At 44.8% G+C, this 17,285-nt stretch overlaps 1 protein-coding gene across 1 annotated transcript in view; it reads left to right on the top strand.

Moving 5' to 3' along the window:
* Nucleotides 1-14,359, top strand: part of LOC308326269 (small conductance calcium-activated potassium channel protein 2-like) — a gene marked incomplete at both ends in the record, with an annotated part of 60,725 nt that extends 46,366 nt beyond the window's left edge. The window contains 4 exons of the mRNA XM_080779076.1: nucleotides 1,039-1,149; nucleotides 3,655-3,782; nucleotides 9,590-9,659; nucleotides 13,976-14,359. Coding sequence (XP_080635202.1) covers nucleotides 1,039-1,149; nucleotides 3,655-3,782; nucleotides 9,590-9,659; nucleotides 13,976-14,359 — 693 coding nt within the window. The remainder of the gene's footprint in view (nucleotides 1-1,038; nucleotides 1,150-3,654; nucleotides 3,783-9,589; nucleotides 9,660-13,975) is intronic.
* Between the last annotated feature and the right edge of the window lie 2,926 nt (nucleotides 14,360-17,285).

The raw sequence follows: 17,285 nt of genomic DNA, 5'->3' as shown, positions 1-17,285 counted from the left end.
TATAACATAATGCTTAGTTAAAACACCGAAACGGGTTCCCGTCCAGAATGGGTTTTATAAGTACACTTTTGAGGTGTTTGTACACCTAATTTCCAATACTCTTACTTACTTTACTCCACTACATGTCGGAGGCAAATAGTGTACTTTTACTCCACTTATAGTTGAAAACTTCAGTTAGTGATTATTATCACAAAACATACATTAAACTGTTCGGCCCTATCAGCTATTTTCAAAAGATTTTTATACATAGTTTAGACATTTAGCAACTTGTGAAACGAGACATTCTGCGCAATGAGTACACATTCTACTTTAAGTACATTTTATTTTAACGCTTTTGGCAGTTTTAAGTCCAATTTGAATTATAGACTTTACTTCTATAATTGCAGTATTGCTACTTTTACTTGAGTAACACATTTGAGTACTTTTCCCATCACTGGAGATGCGCTGCTTCCAATTAGCCACTAATGAGATTGTTCAATTTATTGCTGCCCATAAGTGTCGTATGTTGTAAGAGGAGCATTTATGTGATACTGACGGAACTCAACAGTGGCATCTTATACACCCCGCCAAACCATTTGCAACCCCTTAGTCTCACGTAGCCACAGACAACACAATCTCCGAATGCTATTCACCTTTTTCTTAGTGTAGCGCCCAGGATGTGTAGCGCCCAGGATGACATTAGATCATTGACAATGGGTGAGACAATGGGTTGCAAAATCGTGGGATAAAGACCATTAAAAAAACAATGACGTTATCGTCAGCTCAATCTGATTATTATTTATGGTCCTTTTTTATAGTCCTTGCATGTCTGCATATACCTCGTAAATGCGTACATTGTACTGCTCTTATGTTCCTTTTGAGGGTGTTGTATTGCATTTCGTAAAAGTATTGCTTTTATGTTGATTCTATTATGTTGCATTTTATGAGGTCCCTTATCGTGTCATTTTTTTAATGGAAACCACTTTTGGCCAACTTCTGTTGTTTTTAAATGTGCTATACGAATAAAGGTGAGTTGACGTTGTGGTTATTGTCATATAGGGTGCTGGCTGCACTGCGCTGGTGGTGGCGGTCGTAGCCAGGAAGCTGGAGTTGACCAAGGCGGAGAAGCATGTTCACAACTTCATGATGGACACACAACTCTGCAAACGAGTGAGTCCACAGTGTTTTATTCCCCACGTGCAGTGAAATTAATCACATTGTTCCTTAAAGATGGGGTGCCATGATTTTTGTCTTCCCCCCTCCCCCCAGTGTGTTTATGAGGTGACAGTATAGGCTACTTCATTAGACCCCTTGGTGTGGTTCTTATGTGCAATGATGTATTCCCTTTGTATTTAGGGTTTCTTCCTGGAGGCTGAAACCTTGACAGTCAAACGTGCCAATGAAAAAAAGAGTGATATAGTGACATCACAATATCATCCTCTCCCCTAACCCCTCCCCTTTTATCATACCACAACAGCTGTGGGTGCGGCTTCAGTTCAAGTGGATCACCACCCATCGCCACCCACCAGGCAAACCTGGTGGGTGGCAACACTTTAACAGATAGTCCAGACGACTCGCGTGAAACAGATTCATTGAGGTTGAACGGCAGTTTATATAAATATGAGTTGCTTTCAGTCTCTAATGCTATAGTCTCTGAACTTGCCATGCAGACAAGAAACATACAGTATAACTTGGCAAGAAAGAAATGGCAGAGCAGGGAGTGACTATATACAGTAAATGAAAGTCATCAAAGAGCTTGCAGGGTGGATGATGTGGTGGTGGAGGAGGGAGGGAGGGAGGGAGTAATGGTAGACAACAGCAATAAGTATAGCAGCAGCTGTTGAGGTCTGAGCGCCGGTGGAGCAGCAGCAGAATGCACTAGTAAGTAGTGGTGGAGTCGTGCTGCGTTCACACAAGCGGCTAAAGTGATGCCCGAGACTTAAATGGGCTGCAGGCCTCAACTTTTTTCACCACCATGATACAGTGAAGCATTAAACAATAAAAATATTTTTGCTTGAGCAACGCACGTATACTCAGCAGCAATGTACTTTAGGCTACAGTAAGCTGGCCAGTGGCCACACTTCTGTTTTTGGCTGTTTTCTAGCTTTTGTCGCCACAGGCGTCATTCGTCAACGCAGCATGAGATCGTGCAGGTGTAGGCACCGGTGCCAACATTGGTAGGCTACAAAGGATAGTGATCACTGGCTCACTGGCATAAGTGTGTGTGAGAGAGAGGGCTTTTGGTTTTAAATAAACTATTAAGGGGTGCATACTTATAGTTTAGAATAGTCATTGGTTAGACATGGGTTAAGGTTAGGTTTAGGTGTGCTGCCCCGTGGGAGGTTATAGGTGTCACGATACCAGTCTGTTGCACACTTTTATTATGTAGTGTTGCCCTAGTGTTTCCTGTTCTGCCTATAGTTGTGTTTGCCTGTCTTGTCTCACCTCCCTGTGATTACTAGTTTTCTCCACCTGTGTCCTGTTAGTCTCCCAGCCAATCCCCGTGTTGATTGTTTGTTCTGTTCACCTGTGTATTGTGATCCCTGTGTCTACTTAAACCCTCAGTCCCTTGTGTTCCCTGCTTGATTATAGTTTATGTTATGGTGTTCTGTCCAGTGTTTTCAGTATAATAAATACCTTGCATATGATCTGCTCTACTCCTGCCTGTCTGTTCTACATTTGGGTTCCACATCTTGAGTCGCGCCTTGACAGTAGAGCAACACTACATAATAAAAGTGTGCAACAGACTGATATCGTGACAATAGGGTTAGGGTGAGGGTTTGAGATAGGTTGTGTAGTTGTAGGACTAATGACTAAAAGAAAATGGTCAAATACATAAAGTCCCTCATCCATGCATTAGTTTTAGTCACCATGGCTTAGTTTTAATTTAGTTTCCATTTAGTTTTCGTCAGTGAAAAAAGGTAGTCGACGAACATTTTTCGTCTTAGTTTTAGTCGACGAACACTGTTTCAGGCCCCATATGAGATGCGGTGAACACGTGCGGCGTGCGCTTCAAAATGGCTTCAATAGAGCGTCGCAGTCCCGCCCCCTTCCATGCCGACGACGACAGGCCCAGGGAATAATTCCCCCATGCATTTTTCCCCCATAGACATTTCAAAAAGTATTTATTTCAAGATCTGTAAAGCCTCAAACAAAGCCAACTCGGATCCTGACAAATCATGACAACATAACTTTGTTTGGGCCGAACAAATAATTACAGAAGAAGAAGAAGAAGAAAAACCACAAAAACATTGTTGTAACCTGCCCTTTTTTAAAACTCAAATCTTTGCTTCTGGAAGGTGGTCGAATACAGATCATTCTGGGGGTCCTTGACATTGTTTTGAGAACCACTGACAAAGAAACAAAACAATATTTTTCAGAAAACTGCCAGGAAATAATTCAGAATTTCAATTCAAATGATAGCAAAAATACCTGATCTAACAAGCTCAAAACAGTAGCTCGGCTACTTTTTGCTACGACAGCAAAATATGCAATGTGGCCCCTCTGGAGTGAGTGTGGAAATATAGTGGCCCTCTGGAGTGAGTGTGGAAATATAGTGGCCCTCTGGAGTGAGTGTGGAAATATATAGTGGCCCTCTGGAGTGAGTGTGGAAATATAGTCAAAGTTGCCCACCACCGTTTCAAACAATGTCTCCTGTCCCTCCTCGACTCGCAGGTAAAGAACACAGCTGCCAATGTACTCAGGGAAACATGGCTCATCTACAAACACACCAAGTTGGTGAAAAAGATAGATCACGCCAAGGTGCGGAAACACCAGCGCAAGTTTCTACAAGCCATTCACCAGTAAGTACTGCATGTTGTGTCGAACTGGATTGAAATGCGCCCCCATACAGTGAAAACGTCTAACAGGCAAGACATACTTAAATTGCACCAACTGACCATCAAGGACACGCCCCTTGGCATGTGAACAAAGTATAGATTGTTGAAAGTTCCTGGATGTTTAATTCATTCCTTGTCTTTAATGTTGCTTGTGGTACAAAACATATAGATGGTGTTTTATTGCAATGACACTAAGAGTACAGTAAATGTATGTTAACTGTACTTGTGAATATCCTCCCGTAGCATCATGAGTAGTGTTTGTTACAATGTCCTTCCCTCGTGTTCCTGTCATTGTTACACTAATATGCAAACACACACACACATGTAAACAGTCACACGCACGCACGCACACACACACACAGGGATGGGGGCTCATGGACCGATTCTATCTTGAAAAAGCGTATAAGGCTCAATCCATAAGGTTTTGGCTGATCAATTCTCGTACAGATCATAGCCGGGCCTGCATGTGACGTCATGGCTCGAGAGTTCGAGAGTTCGTGCAAAACAACAAGGAAACGTGCATGCAGGCACATAATAATATCGCTTCAACGTTGCATCAGTTGAAGCCAACATGCTTTATATAAGTACATTCATTTGTCTGCGGAAATTAAATGAAAGCAAAATAAAGAGTGCCCTATATAAGATTAGCACCGATTTGACTGTCAATAATGGACAAGAATGGATAGTGGGATCGAAAAGGACTAGAGTCGATATCGATACGGGGATCAGAATCCATACACATGTGTGTGTGCACACAAAGGTGCGCGCATACGCTCACACATTGCGCAAAAGCATCAAAATTAGCACACACACACACGCACACACACACACACACACACACACTGCCCTCGGTCTTAAACCGCAGTGTATACTGTCACAGTCCCTCCTATGATGCCCTGCCCCCCCCCCCCTATCTCTCTCTCCCTCCACCCCCCCCTCCCCCTACCTATACCTATATATATATACCCTGTATACCCCGACAGTGAGAGGTGTTTAATGGGGTTTGACTCGTGTTGTTGTGAATGTCGTGGGGTTAAAACTCTTGTGCCTTGTGTTCTGTCTTTGTTTTGCTCTATCACCGCAGAGCTCAGAAGTAAGTTGAGTCTTCTATGTATCCCTATTCCTCCTCCTCCTCCTCCTGTCTCCTCGACATCTTCCTCCTCCTCCTCCTCTCTCCAAAATATACCTCCTCCTCCTCCTCCTCCTCCTCCTCCACTCTCCATGTCAACGTTTGACATGCATGAAAAAAAAACCAAAACAATATGTTTGTTATGAGAAATGCTGGATGCTATGAATGTTTTTGATCCATTTATTTATTTTAATTTTGGTTTGTTTTGTTTCTGTGTTTCCATTTTGAAACCATTGAAACGCACATGCACACAACACGCAAACACACACACGCGTGCGCGCGCACACGCACACGCACACGCACACACACTCACTCACACACTCCAACACACTCAAGCTGCATCTATAAGGTCTTTTGTTGCCACTGACATTTGATGTGTTTGGGTTATGGGCCAGGGCTTGTGGTTTGCCCAGCCTGGCCAGTGGTTCATATTCCATCTGGTTCCTTTAGGGATCTCAAAGTGGGGTCCTGGGACCCCCAGGGTTCCTTTAGGGATCTCAAAGTGGGGTCCTGGGACCCCCAGGGTTCCTTTAGGGATCTCAAAGTGGGGTCCTGAACATTCAAAATCGAATGAAATGATTTACTTTCAGGAATTTCACGAAGCAATAAAAGAATAAAAGAAATTCCATGAATTAGGCCTAATTGAGAAGTATATAGTGAATATAGCCAATCTACAAGCTCACGACGCAACGTGAAGCGATGCGTTGTGAGCTTGTAGATCGGCTATATTCACTATAGTTTGGGTCCGTGGGTAAACGTCTAATCGTCTCTTTTGGGGTCACGAGCTAAAAGGTTTGGGAACCACTGCTTTAGGGAGTTCCAAATGAACCCTTTATACTATAAAGGGTTCATTATAAACTATAACTATAAAGTTTATAGGCTACTGGTCTGAGTTATGCAGAACCTATGGGTCCATTATCTCTGGTCCATGGCTCTAATGCCGTTGCATTTAGAGCTACGTCTTTAGCGTAAATAACAAGAGCGTTTTTGCTACTCAACAAAACAAAGGCGGGTTGTGTCATTAGAAAGCCTACTTTCCTTATAGTGGAATCACTCTGAGCCCTCCCACCACACGTATAAAAGGTTACTTTTTGGCCAGAAAGGGATTTTCGTTCACTGGAGGAAAGATATTCTCTCTGAGGGTTTTCTCTCAAGTGGCAATACCGGTATAGAGCGGTATTGCAGGCCAGCCCCCTTTCAGAACGACGAGTGGCCCAGGAAATGATTCTCCATTCTCCATACTCCATTTTCTCCATGTAGGCTTTTCAAAAAGTATTTATTTAAAGACGGTTACACCGCGGACAAAGCCAACTCGGATCGTGACAAATCATGACACCAAACATGGAGAATCATTTCCTGGGCCACTCGTCGTTCTGAAAGGGGGTGGGACTGCGACGCTCTATAGAGAGAGCGCAGTGGAGTAACTAAATGCAACGGCATTACAGAGCTATGGACCAGAGCTATATGGGTCCATTTTGGTTCCATTTGTACACACTCTCACCCAGTTATATATATGGAGGGGGGTCCTTGAAATCAAATCGTTTGTCAACCACTGATCTATATGGGGTCGCCATACATGTGTATTATTGCTGTTTTCCCATGATTAATATAGCTGCTCTGGAGGCTATATTAACGCCCATCTTTGGACAGAACCTCATGCATCCTCTGCACCTGTTGATGTTGTTGTGATGATGATGATGATGATGATGTCTCTCTATACGCGGCACAGAACACCGTAAACACACATCGTTGTGCAGCACTGTATTGAAATGCTTGATGTATATATTATGTGTTGTGTATATATTATGTGTCCGAGCGCCCCGGCTACTTTTTTCAAACGGGGTTCGTTTGGGAAATCCACAGTTGCACACCGGGAGCGCACTCGCCTATTAGTCTGTATTGGCAGGGCGGTCAGAGTACCTATATCGAACACACCGAGTGCCACCCTCCTCCCGACCGATAGGGGCGCGTAGTTGAAAGCCAATGGGAAAATAACAGCTCGGATAAAAATGCTTTTTATTAAACAACGCGGGATGCAGAAATTCTAATCGCTGGTGCTGCTACTAACTAACACCCGTGGGACAAATTGTGAGTACTTTATATTTGAAATGCGAATGTTATATATATATTTTAATTCTTTGTAAATGTAGCGTTTGCCAAAAACAGGGTGCAGTTACTTCATGACTCTCGTATGAACACGAGAGTCATGAATCATGGCTAGTGGCTCGGCTATGTTTGCCGAATGTCGTCGTCCGTCCCCCCCCCCTGGGGGGGTGCTGCTGCATGGGGGGGTTTGAAACGGTTCTAAAGCCTCCCATCCCCTCAACGGTACCTAAGGCGTCATAGCGAAGTCCCACCGAACGGAGATGGAGGTGATAGATATACAGCTCTCCAGGGAGGCTCTGCCTAAAGCTCTCATTCTGCCGCCGTCGTCCGTTGATTTACACATTAATGAATGCCCTTGAGTGCCATTGTGCCTCATAATTAATCCATTCTGGGCGGGGACCCCTTTGTGGTGTTCATAGCATTATGTTATGCTTTATAGCTATTGAAAAATAGCAGATCTATACAAGATCGTATATTATATATAGGTCTGCTATTTTAGAAAAATCTTGAAAACATGAACTCAAATCTTTGAGCGTATTATTCTTTCAGAGTGAACGTTTTGAACTCAAATCGTTGTTCCAGGTTCCTGGAACAACATATTTTCAGATGGGGGGGGGGGGTCGGTGGCCATGAAATATTGAGAACCACATAAAAATATTGTTTTCTGATTTCGACGTCAGGCCTAAATGGGTTAAGGGAGATCCTTCCGCAGGCCGCTATTCCGATATACCCGTGTGATGCCACCACTATAGTGACGCAGCACAGTCATACATTAATGATAGCGCGGTTTTTGGCATGCTACAGTATATAGAAACATTTATGTTACTGTACAGAAGACATGGCTTTTGACGTAAACGTTTGAAGGCATTCACGATGTATACATGTCAGCTACTGTGATGCACTGCATGGCGATTTAACATTTATTGTTAAATAATTATAGTGGAATCACTCAATCACAGTTTTTTATGAAGCAATCTTCACTCTGCGTCCTTTATCCATGCTTATGCTCACCAATGCACGCACGCGCACGCACACACACGTAGACACACGCACACACACACACACGCACATGCACGCACGCACACACACACGCAGACACACGCACGCACGCACACACACGCACGCACACGCGCACACACACACCCAGACACACGCGCACGCACACGCACACACACACACACGCACACACAGTTCCTGACTCACCATTCACCGCAAGTGCATGCTTATAGGCTATAGAGTGTGTATCCTATACCAATGATCTGCGTGCGTGCGTGCGTGCGTGCGTGCGTGCGTGCGTGCGTGCGTGCGTGCGTGCGCATGTATAGAGAGTGAGAGAGACACATGAAAGCACTGAGGCAGGACATGTCATGTTTCTCAACCAACAACAAAGAGAACTGTTTTCTCTCCATCTCGGGTGGAAATAAGGGCTTGGTTGGTTGTGTATATTTTTGGCATCTGTCACAGATTTTGTTATTTCTGTACAGAAGCGTATTGCGTTCTTTCTATAGATATTTCCCGCGTGATTGCGAGATCTTTTTCTCAAACTCGGCAAATTAATTTGCACCCCCCCCCCCCCCCCCCTTATTATTCAAGTATAATAAATATGTATATAAATACAGATACAGAACAAAACAACAACAACAACACCAGTACTCAACATTCATGTATAGAGTATAAAATTCTGAGATGCAATTTACTGTAAAAACCAAAAAAACTGTATATTAATGAAATCAACTATAGCTGAAATAAAATACCCCCTCCCCCATTATAGCATTATTCTATAGTTTCTTACTCTTAACCCATTCTGACCTGAGATCAGATTCATACGAGGTTTTCACTGGACACACACTGGTCTGATGAACCCATTCTGACCTGAGATCAGATTCTAAAAATGTCAGTCGTTCTTCGATTTTTCAAAAATAGCAGACCTACAAGCTCGTAGCGCGCCACTCGGTGGCGCGCTATGAGCTTGTAGATCTGCTATTTTTCAATAGCTAAAGCATAACATGATGCTAACACCAAAACGGGTTCCCGGTCAGAATGGGTTAAAACAATTAAACTCTCGCCGTGTGGCTCTTTGAGGATGTCTGTATAGTGCACACGAGGAAAAAGATCACGCGAGAAACCCGGAAAATATCTTGTTATGGTTTTACAAGCAAAAAAGATCATATAGAACGCTGTGTTTAGAAAATGCATCCCTCCAGAATCGACGTAATACACTTCAGTATATTATATTATTTGCATGTTTTGGTTGGTATTGCATTGACCAAGACTGGGAATGCTTGATATATACCTATATGTATAATAAACATATGTATATATTTATTTATTATGCATGCAATGCTATTATATGCTCTTTCTCTCTGTCTTTTCTTTCTCAACCACGACGAGAAAGCCTTCATGATTAAAAACGTGTGTTGTCTTCTGTCTGTGCCTCCTCCTCCCTGTGCCTCCTCCTCCCTGTGCCTCCTCCTCCCTGTGGCTCCTCCTCCTCCTCCCTGTGGCTCCTCCTCCTCCCTGTGGCTCCGCCCACCAGACTGCGCAGTGTGAAGATGGAACAGAGAAAGCTCAACGATCAGGCCAACACCTTGGTGGACCTGGCTAAGGTGAGGCTTGTGTACCAAAAAGGGGGGGGAGGTTCAAAAGGGCACATTGCTGTCCAGAGGGCAAGGGCAGGTGGTTCTCTAGCACCCCCTAGTGTCTATCTGTGCACGCCACTGCTAGCTGTCGTCCATGTGCGTCACTCCTTTGAGCTGATTGACGTCGTGGCCACGACACGAAACCCACATATGGGCTGCATTTTGGAGGTTGTTTTTCCTGTACATGCTATATAGAAACTGCGGCAGGGTAAACTATAAAAACATGACAGGCTATAGTCTATAATAAGCAGCCGTATAGTTAACCCATTCTGACCGGGAACCCATTTTGGTGTTAGCATCATGTTATGCTTTAGCTATTGAAAAATAGCAGATCTACAAGCTCATAGCGCGCCACCGAGTGGCGCGATACGAGCTTGTAGGTCTGCTATTTTTGAAAAATCTAAGAACGACTTGACATTTTTTAAATCTGATCTCAGGTCAGAATGGGTTAATCAGACCAGTGTGTGTCCTAGTGGAAACCTCGTATGAATCTGATCTCAGGTCAGAATGGGTTAATAAAAGAGATCTATGTAGTCCGAGACTGAAGAGCCGTGCAGAAGACATGCGTGACGATGCTCTCTGCAGGGTTTGATCGTGAGCGTGAGATCAAAGCATGAATCTACACAATTCCCGCGCCTCCGCATGCAGAAAAAGGTCCCCTGAATTATAAATGAACCGGTCGCGCACGCACGCACGCACGCACAGGTGAACCCTGTGTGTGCGCCACTTCAACTGGCCCGCGCTACTGGAAACAGCTGACCCTGCAGCAGAGTGTAGGGGGGGTGTGGGGGTGTGGGGGTCAGCTTCAGCTACCAGGTTTCAAAGGGTGAGCGGAAGCCTCCTGATCATTTGTGGCATTTGCACTGCACTCCATGGCTGCCTATTTTAAAATGTTAAAGGCTATATGCCTCCTTTAACCCATTCTGACCTGAGATCAGATTCATACGAGGTTTCCACCGGACACACACTGGTCTGATTAACCCATTCTGACCTGAGATCAGATTCTAAAAAAATGTCAGTCGTTCTTCGATTTTTGAAAAATAGCAGACCTACAAGCTCGTAGCGCGCCACTCGGTGGCGCGCTATGAGCTTGTAGATCTGCTATTTTTCAATAGCTAAAGCATAACATGATGCTAACACCAAAATGGGTGCCCGGTCAGAATGGGTTAATGTGTGTTTACTTGCCCTTCTTCCTCTGCTGGCTATAGTCAATGCGTGCGTGCGTGCGTGCGTGCGTGCGTGCTTCTTAGTTCTTAACCTCAAAGTGCAACAGGCTACAGCAGTGCACTGTAGTGTACCACCATGCACCCCTTTGAGTCCTACAATGCCACATGGCATATACGAGTAGGATTCATTTGAGGAGTGAAGAATCGCTCACATACTGTTTTGTTGAGGTGACTTCTTTAAAGCACTGCAGTGGTATGCGGCATTTGAAGGTTCACCCGGGTCGGCCGCACGGCTATAGGCCAGGGACAGTCGCGTCGCGTCTCCGTCGCGTCCTGCTCGCGTCAGGACCACGTCAACGCCACGCTAGAGGTGCTCCACCGCGGGCTTTTGAAAACTGCGCGTCAGCAACATTATGGATGATGTATTTTAGGTATACGTGCGTGCGGCAAAAAACGAACCGGGGCAATTCTTTCGTCACCGAACGCAGCACAACGCAACGCAACGCAACGCAACGCAACGCAACGCGGGCAGTGGAGCCACCCTCCATTGATTAAAAGGGAACATTCCCGACGCTGACGGAGACGCGACGCGGACGCGACGCGGACGCGCCCGGTGGAGCCCTGGCGTTAGGGTTGACGACAGAGTACAGCCACTTGCAAACGGGCCCGGTCTACAAGATTCACTACACCACCGAGATACCCATGTACCTGTCAAAATACTTCCTTAATGTTCAAATTGTTTCAATTCTTACATGCACAAGTCTGAGTTGGGTGTGTGTTAGATTCCCCCCAGACGTAGCGGTATAGAGGCAGAGATCTGGGAGTGTCTGGATGCAGGCCACTCCCATCAGTGAAGCATGCCCCCCCTGTGTAGACTCAGTATACGTATATACGTCTGTGGGGCTGGTTGTAGTTGGAGATAACGACATGGCTATTGGACGTTAACGACCAATTAGGTTTTGAGTAAATGATCCTCCTTGTCGTTTAGATCCGAGCTCCCTCGTTTAATTAATCAGTGTTCTTCCTGACGTGCCATCATTCATGCTTTAAGACAAGGTTTAATACATGCTATTATCGTGTATATATAGCCTCTTTCAACTGTCGGAACGTGGGCAAAAAAAAATTATGTTTCATTGCAGTACGGTATATGTGTCCGACTATGAAGATAATAATGAACAGTAGTACAGTAACACGTATAACCTAATGACAATATATAACATAACAACTAGTGTCTCACAGAAAAGACAGGGTTTGCGGTGAGCTAGGCTGTTGCCTCTCACAATTTCAAAATGCTTCCGTCGTACAGTCAGTTTGACATCGTCAAAGTAAAATAACCAGTAGCTAAATCCACACACTGTTGTACATCGACAGAAAGGGGATACAGTCTTTGAATGTACAACGTTGTGACACCATAAGTATGGGAGTTGTTGTGAAATGGCTTACTTCGACTCCACTATACATTTCAGAAGCAAATATGGTAGCCTACTTTTACTCCACTACATGTATTTGAACAGTTACTACAGTTACTTTGTAGACTTTGATCATTATTACGAAACGTATAGAGCTCTATATTTCGACCGTTTGGAAACAGACGATCTACAAGCTCACAATGCGTTATGTTGCGCAATGCATTGTGAGCTTGTAGATTTGCTATTTTCAAAAGTTTGAGAACTTGGAAATGGGAGATTCTGAATAATGAGTATTGTGACGGCCCCCTGGGCCTTTAGTCTACTATGTGGGGTTTCTGGTGTATGTGTGGCTGTGCCTTTAACAGTTCCATTGCAGTGTTGGAGGGCGGAGCCAGAGATGATGAGTGGAAGGGGAGACACCTGGCCAGTGTCCTCCCCAAACACTATTTAAGACACCTGCTCTCAAAGCACTACAGATCTGCTATTCTCCACAGGCTGACGGGGCGGCTGCCGGAGAGTTCCTTTGTTAATTTATTTGTTTTGGTTCTAGACTTTGGGCAGCATGTTTCCCATGCCGGTATGATTTGGAAACTTTAATTGAATTGTTTGCATTATCTTTTTCCACAAGTATTAAATAAAATACTTATTTTTCGATTGTCCTCCGGTGTGGTTTCCCCTCCTTCGCTATGGCCCCAGAGCCAGCCATAACAGTATATAGGCCTTCATTTTGATGCCAGTACTTTAGTACTTTTGCTCAAGTCAATTTTAAATTCAGTGAATTGATACTTTTACTTGAACCATTTAGGACTAGCCCGATTCTAAAAATATATATATAAAATGCCTTCAAAATCCCAAACTAAGTTTCCTGAAAACGTTCAAATATTATGTTACGCTGCTAATATATACTGTAGCCTACATACAGTACAGTAGCAACAAGATTCCCAAAAGGCCTTCCCGTCCTGAATGGGTCCAAGTAAAAAAAGTACTTTTCTCCCATGCACCACTGAAATGGCAGCCCCCTGCCCTAAAAACTGCGCTCTCCAGCCAAGACCTTGAATGCAATATTTACTATGGTGCCAATCATGGAGCATTCAGGAGAATTGCCTTTTTTCCGAACTCTCCTGCAGCTTGGAACGCAGCATTTTGCGTTGAAAGAATTCGTGTAGAAATCCATAGGTCGTATGGACAGATCTCCAGTAGCTGAAGCGTACAGGGCCGTGCCTCGAAAGTAGCTGATCTGCAATTGCTTAGTAGCTTGTAGATCAGCTATTTTTGCAATTTTGGGAAGAAAAAAAAGTAACATTTTAACCCATGTTGGGAGGGAACCCCTTTTGGTGTTTTAAGCATTATGTTATGCTTTAGCTGTTGAAAAATAGCAGATCTACAAGTGGTGCGCTATGAACTTGTAGGTCTGCTATTTTTGAAAAATCGTGAAAATGTACTGCAAATCTTTGAATATATATTCTTTCAGAGTGAGCCTTTTTTATTAACTCAAATCTTTGCTTCTGCGGGGGTCACTGCTGGAACAACATTTTTTCAGATGGGGGGGGGTCAGTCAGTGGCCAATTAGTTTTTGGGGGGGTCCTTGACATGAAATATTGAGCATACCACTGATACAGAAACATAAGGTTCTTTCTAGAAAACTGTCAGGGTTTTGAAACGTTCTCTGTGTCTCCCTCCCATCCCTCCATCCTCCTCCTCCTCACAGACCCAGAACGTGATGTACGACCTGGTGTCGGAGCTGCAGGAGCGCAGCGAGGAGCTGGACAAGCGCATCGGCACGCTGGAGGAGAAGCTGGACTCGGTGACGGGCTCGCTGCAGGCGCTGCCCTGCCTCATCTCGCAAGCCATAACGCAGCAGCAGCAGGACTTCTTGGACGGCTGGATGCACAGATTCCGCTCCACCGGCGGTGGCGGTGGCGGTGGCGGGGGCGGCGGGGGCACTGGCGGCGGGGGCGCTGGCGGCGGGGGCGGCGGCGGCTCGGAACCGCGCTCCTCGGAGCGCTCGTGGACTTCCTCCACGGCCGCCCGCCACCGCCATCGGACGCGGTCGCCCTCCACGGCGCCGCACACCTCCTCCGACAGCGGGTGATAGATATATATATATATGTCGACGACGTTTTGTATTAAGTGCCTTTAATACAACTTAAAAGGCACTTAATACAACACCACGCCCCCTGGCAAACACGCACCTGCACCCATCCAACCTTCTCCTCGCCCTCCTCTCATACAAACCCCCCCCCCCCCCCCAGTAGAGGGAGTGTATCCTCGGAAGTATATACAGCGAGCGGGCAGGATTTGGGGGGGCCGAAGTATATATATATATATACACACTGCTCGAGGAAATGACGTCGAATTAGGCTTTAAAACAAATTCTGTTATATATTATGATCGTTCTCCGTGAATGAAGCACGCGTTGTGGGGGGGGGGGGGGGGGGGACGACACTTCCGCCGATGCACTCTCTCTGCCTTATATAGGTCCTGACCATGATGCGTGCAAGGCTTTTCTCTTCGCAGATGAGTATAAGGCTTGCTTCATGGGTACCGAGCTTATAGACCCCCCCCCCCACCCCACCCTAAACCAAATCATCTGCCATCTGAAATCCTCTCCTCCTCTCCCTCCTCCTCCTCCTCCCCCTAAACCCTCCCCCTCCTCCTCCTCCTATACTGACTTATCCATTCCTTCATACTCCCCCGCCCCCCCCCCCTTCACTGCCAACCACCCCCCCCCCAACCACACCCCCACTCCCACCCAACTCGATTGCCAGACATCAAATCCGAAACCCAATTATCTCCTGTGACCGCGTCACTCTCTCGGCACAGAACTGAATCAGAGCTACTCCAAAAGAACAACGGGAAGGAATGAAGACTCAAAACAAGGAGAATCACCACCACCCCCCCCCCCCACACACACACACACACACACAGACATAAATACGTGCAATCCCCCACCCCTTCCTAAATAAAAACAAACAAAAAGAAAAAAGGATAAATAAGGTGACTTAAAAAAACGAGAAAAAAAAAAAACGAGATACAGTAGAGATATGGTTTATGTTTTAGCCATTGTATGGCTGTTCAAGTTAGCTTTTTTTGTAAAAGCCCTTGTATAGTTCTAAAAACAAAATGACTGAGTTCAAGGGTCGCTGCTGGGGTGAGAGCTGGCTATCACACCGGAGAGTCCTTAAAACCACGAGCGGCGCGCGCGCGGGGGGGGGGGGGGGGGGGGGAGGTGGGTTGGTCTGCGGAGCGAATGGGGGTTTACTTGCTGGCCCAATCGCAGCCATGCATGGAGGGCAGAGGAGGAGTCCATCCCAAAAGATCCGTCCCATCTGTCCATCCGACCATCATGTTCGTTTGGCGAGAGGGAAGGAGGGGGGGCGAGTAAAAAAAAGAAAAGAAAAGAAAGAAAAGAAAACATTGGACTTCCCTTTCAAAAGACAATAGTGTGTCATGAGGTTTCTGGCCAAGGGGACAGTTTCGAGAGAGCCATGTACGTATGCCCGGAAGCTCCGAGACCAGCGCATCGGTGTCGGAACCGCACCGACGGACCGTTGGGGGGGATGGATGGGGAAAGTGTCACGCTAAAGAAGAAGACAAGGCGACGCACATGGCATTACTACTGAGTAGGATAAATTTACACAAATGCCAACTTTAAGGTTTCAGTTTCCTTGTTCTTATACCAAGGGAAAGTTGAGAGCGACTATCTTTTTTAGTTACATATTGAACATGTGATTTTTCAGTGCCTGAATGTACAAATAGTAGAGGGTTATTTAATTACTAATTTCAGAGCAAGTTTTTTACGATGTTAACAGTCTGAATACAAGCATTGCATTCCTTTTTCAGATACATTCCTCTCCAAAAACTCAAAGAAAAATGTCTTAATGTATTGCATAACATTGCCTCCATTATCACGATAACTCAATGTTTCGATTTTTTTCCCCCCTTTTTCTATTTATACTAACACCTTAAAAATGAGAAAAGAGAGAGAGAGAGAGAGAGAGAGACATTTGTGGATATCTTTGTTAGAAAGAAATATGTTCACTTTAAGCTCAATGCTGCACAAACACTCATACACAAAATAACAAATATGATGTAGTCTATCCTTTTTCACCACACAATCAGAGCTTCCACTGGTCTGCAGATAATGGCATATGGCTTGAGGTCTACTGGGATATTTTGTCCACACGGGCACAAGATAATAGCCGAACTGAGAAAGCTATACCCTTATACCCCTTCGCATGGTTCTGTGCAACAACAACAAAAAGATGGAGCAAAATTTATTTTGGATGGCTTGGTGATTTCATTTAATTTTTTATTTACTTTTATTGGTTTGTTTTCTTTATTTTTATTAGGATACCTGTTAGGATGTCTAGCGTCGCAGAATCTAGAGACATGACGCAGTAATGTGATATACTGTGTGACACAACGCATTCCCTGTTTAAAATGACGTGAGGAAAAGTTCATGATATTTAAAAAGAATCCTGAAAGAACACAAATAAAAGTGCTGAAGACGTGCTTATACCATAAGAGCACTGAATTTGGTCCCTCGGTCGGTGAGCCAAACATAGTACATTATACATTGTACATTAGAGAACATATTTGGACTATACTGTAGGTTAGAATGAAGAATTTGTAAAACTGCTAAAGACTCATAAAACATGCTCGGCGTAGAGTTGTGGTGATTCAATGTGAACATTTTTTTGTTTGAGGAGAAAATACACAATCGTATAGGATTCCCACGGTTTCGTCACAATTTCACAATTGGAGCATGTGCAACTAACTTGTGTCGCTGCAAGCAGGACGTATAGCTGCGGATTAGCGTGTTTTAGCATGCTGTATAAAGGTTTGTATGGTAGATATAGTCTGTCTGCATTTGCGTAGAACCAAAGGCCCCATTTGCCCAAATGATAAATCTTTATTCTCTACAACCCAGTGGATCTTAATTATAAGCTGCTTTTTGTTTTCTTAACCACTTAAACCCACTTGGCTGAACAGGGTCCTCCATATGGCTCTATATA

This window comes from Protomyctophum bolini (assembly GCF_963924005.1).
Source record: "Protomyctophum bolini genome assembly, chromosome: 12".
Lineage (NCBI taxonomy): Eukaryota > Metazoa > Chordata > Actinopteri > Myctophiformes > Myctophidae > Protomyctophum > Protomyctophum bolini.
The sequence above is the reverse complement of the archived record's forward strand: the minus strand, read 5'-3'. Positions and strand labels throughout refer to the sequence as shown.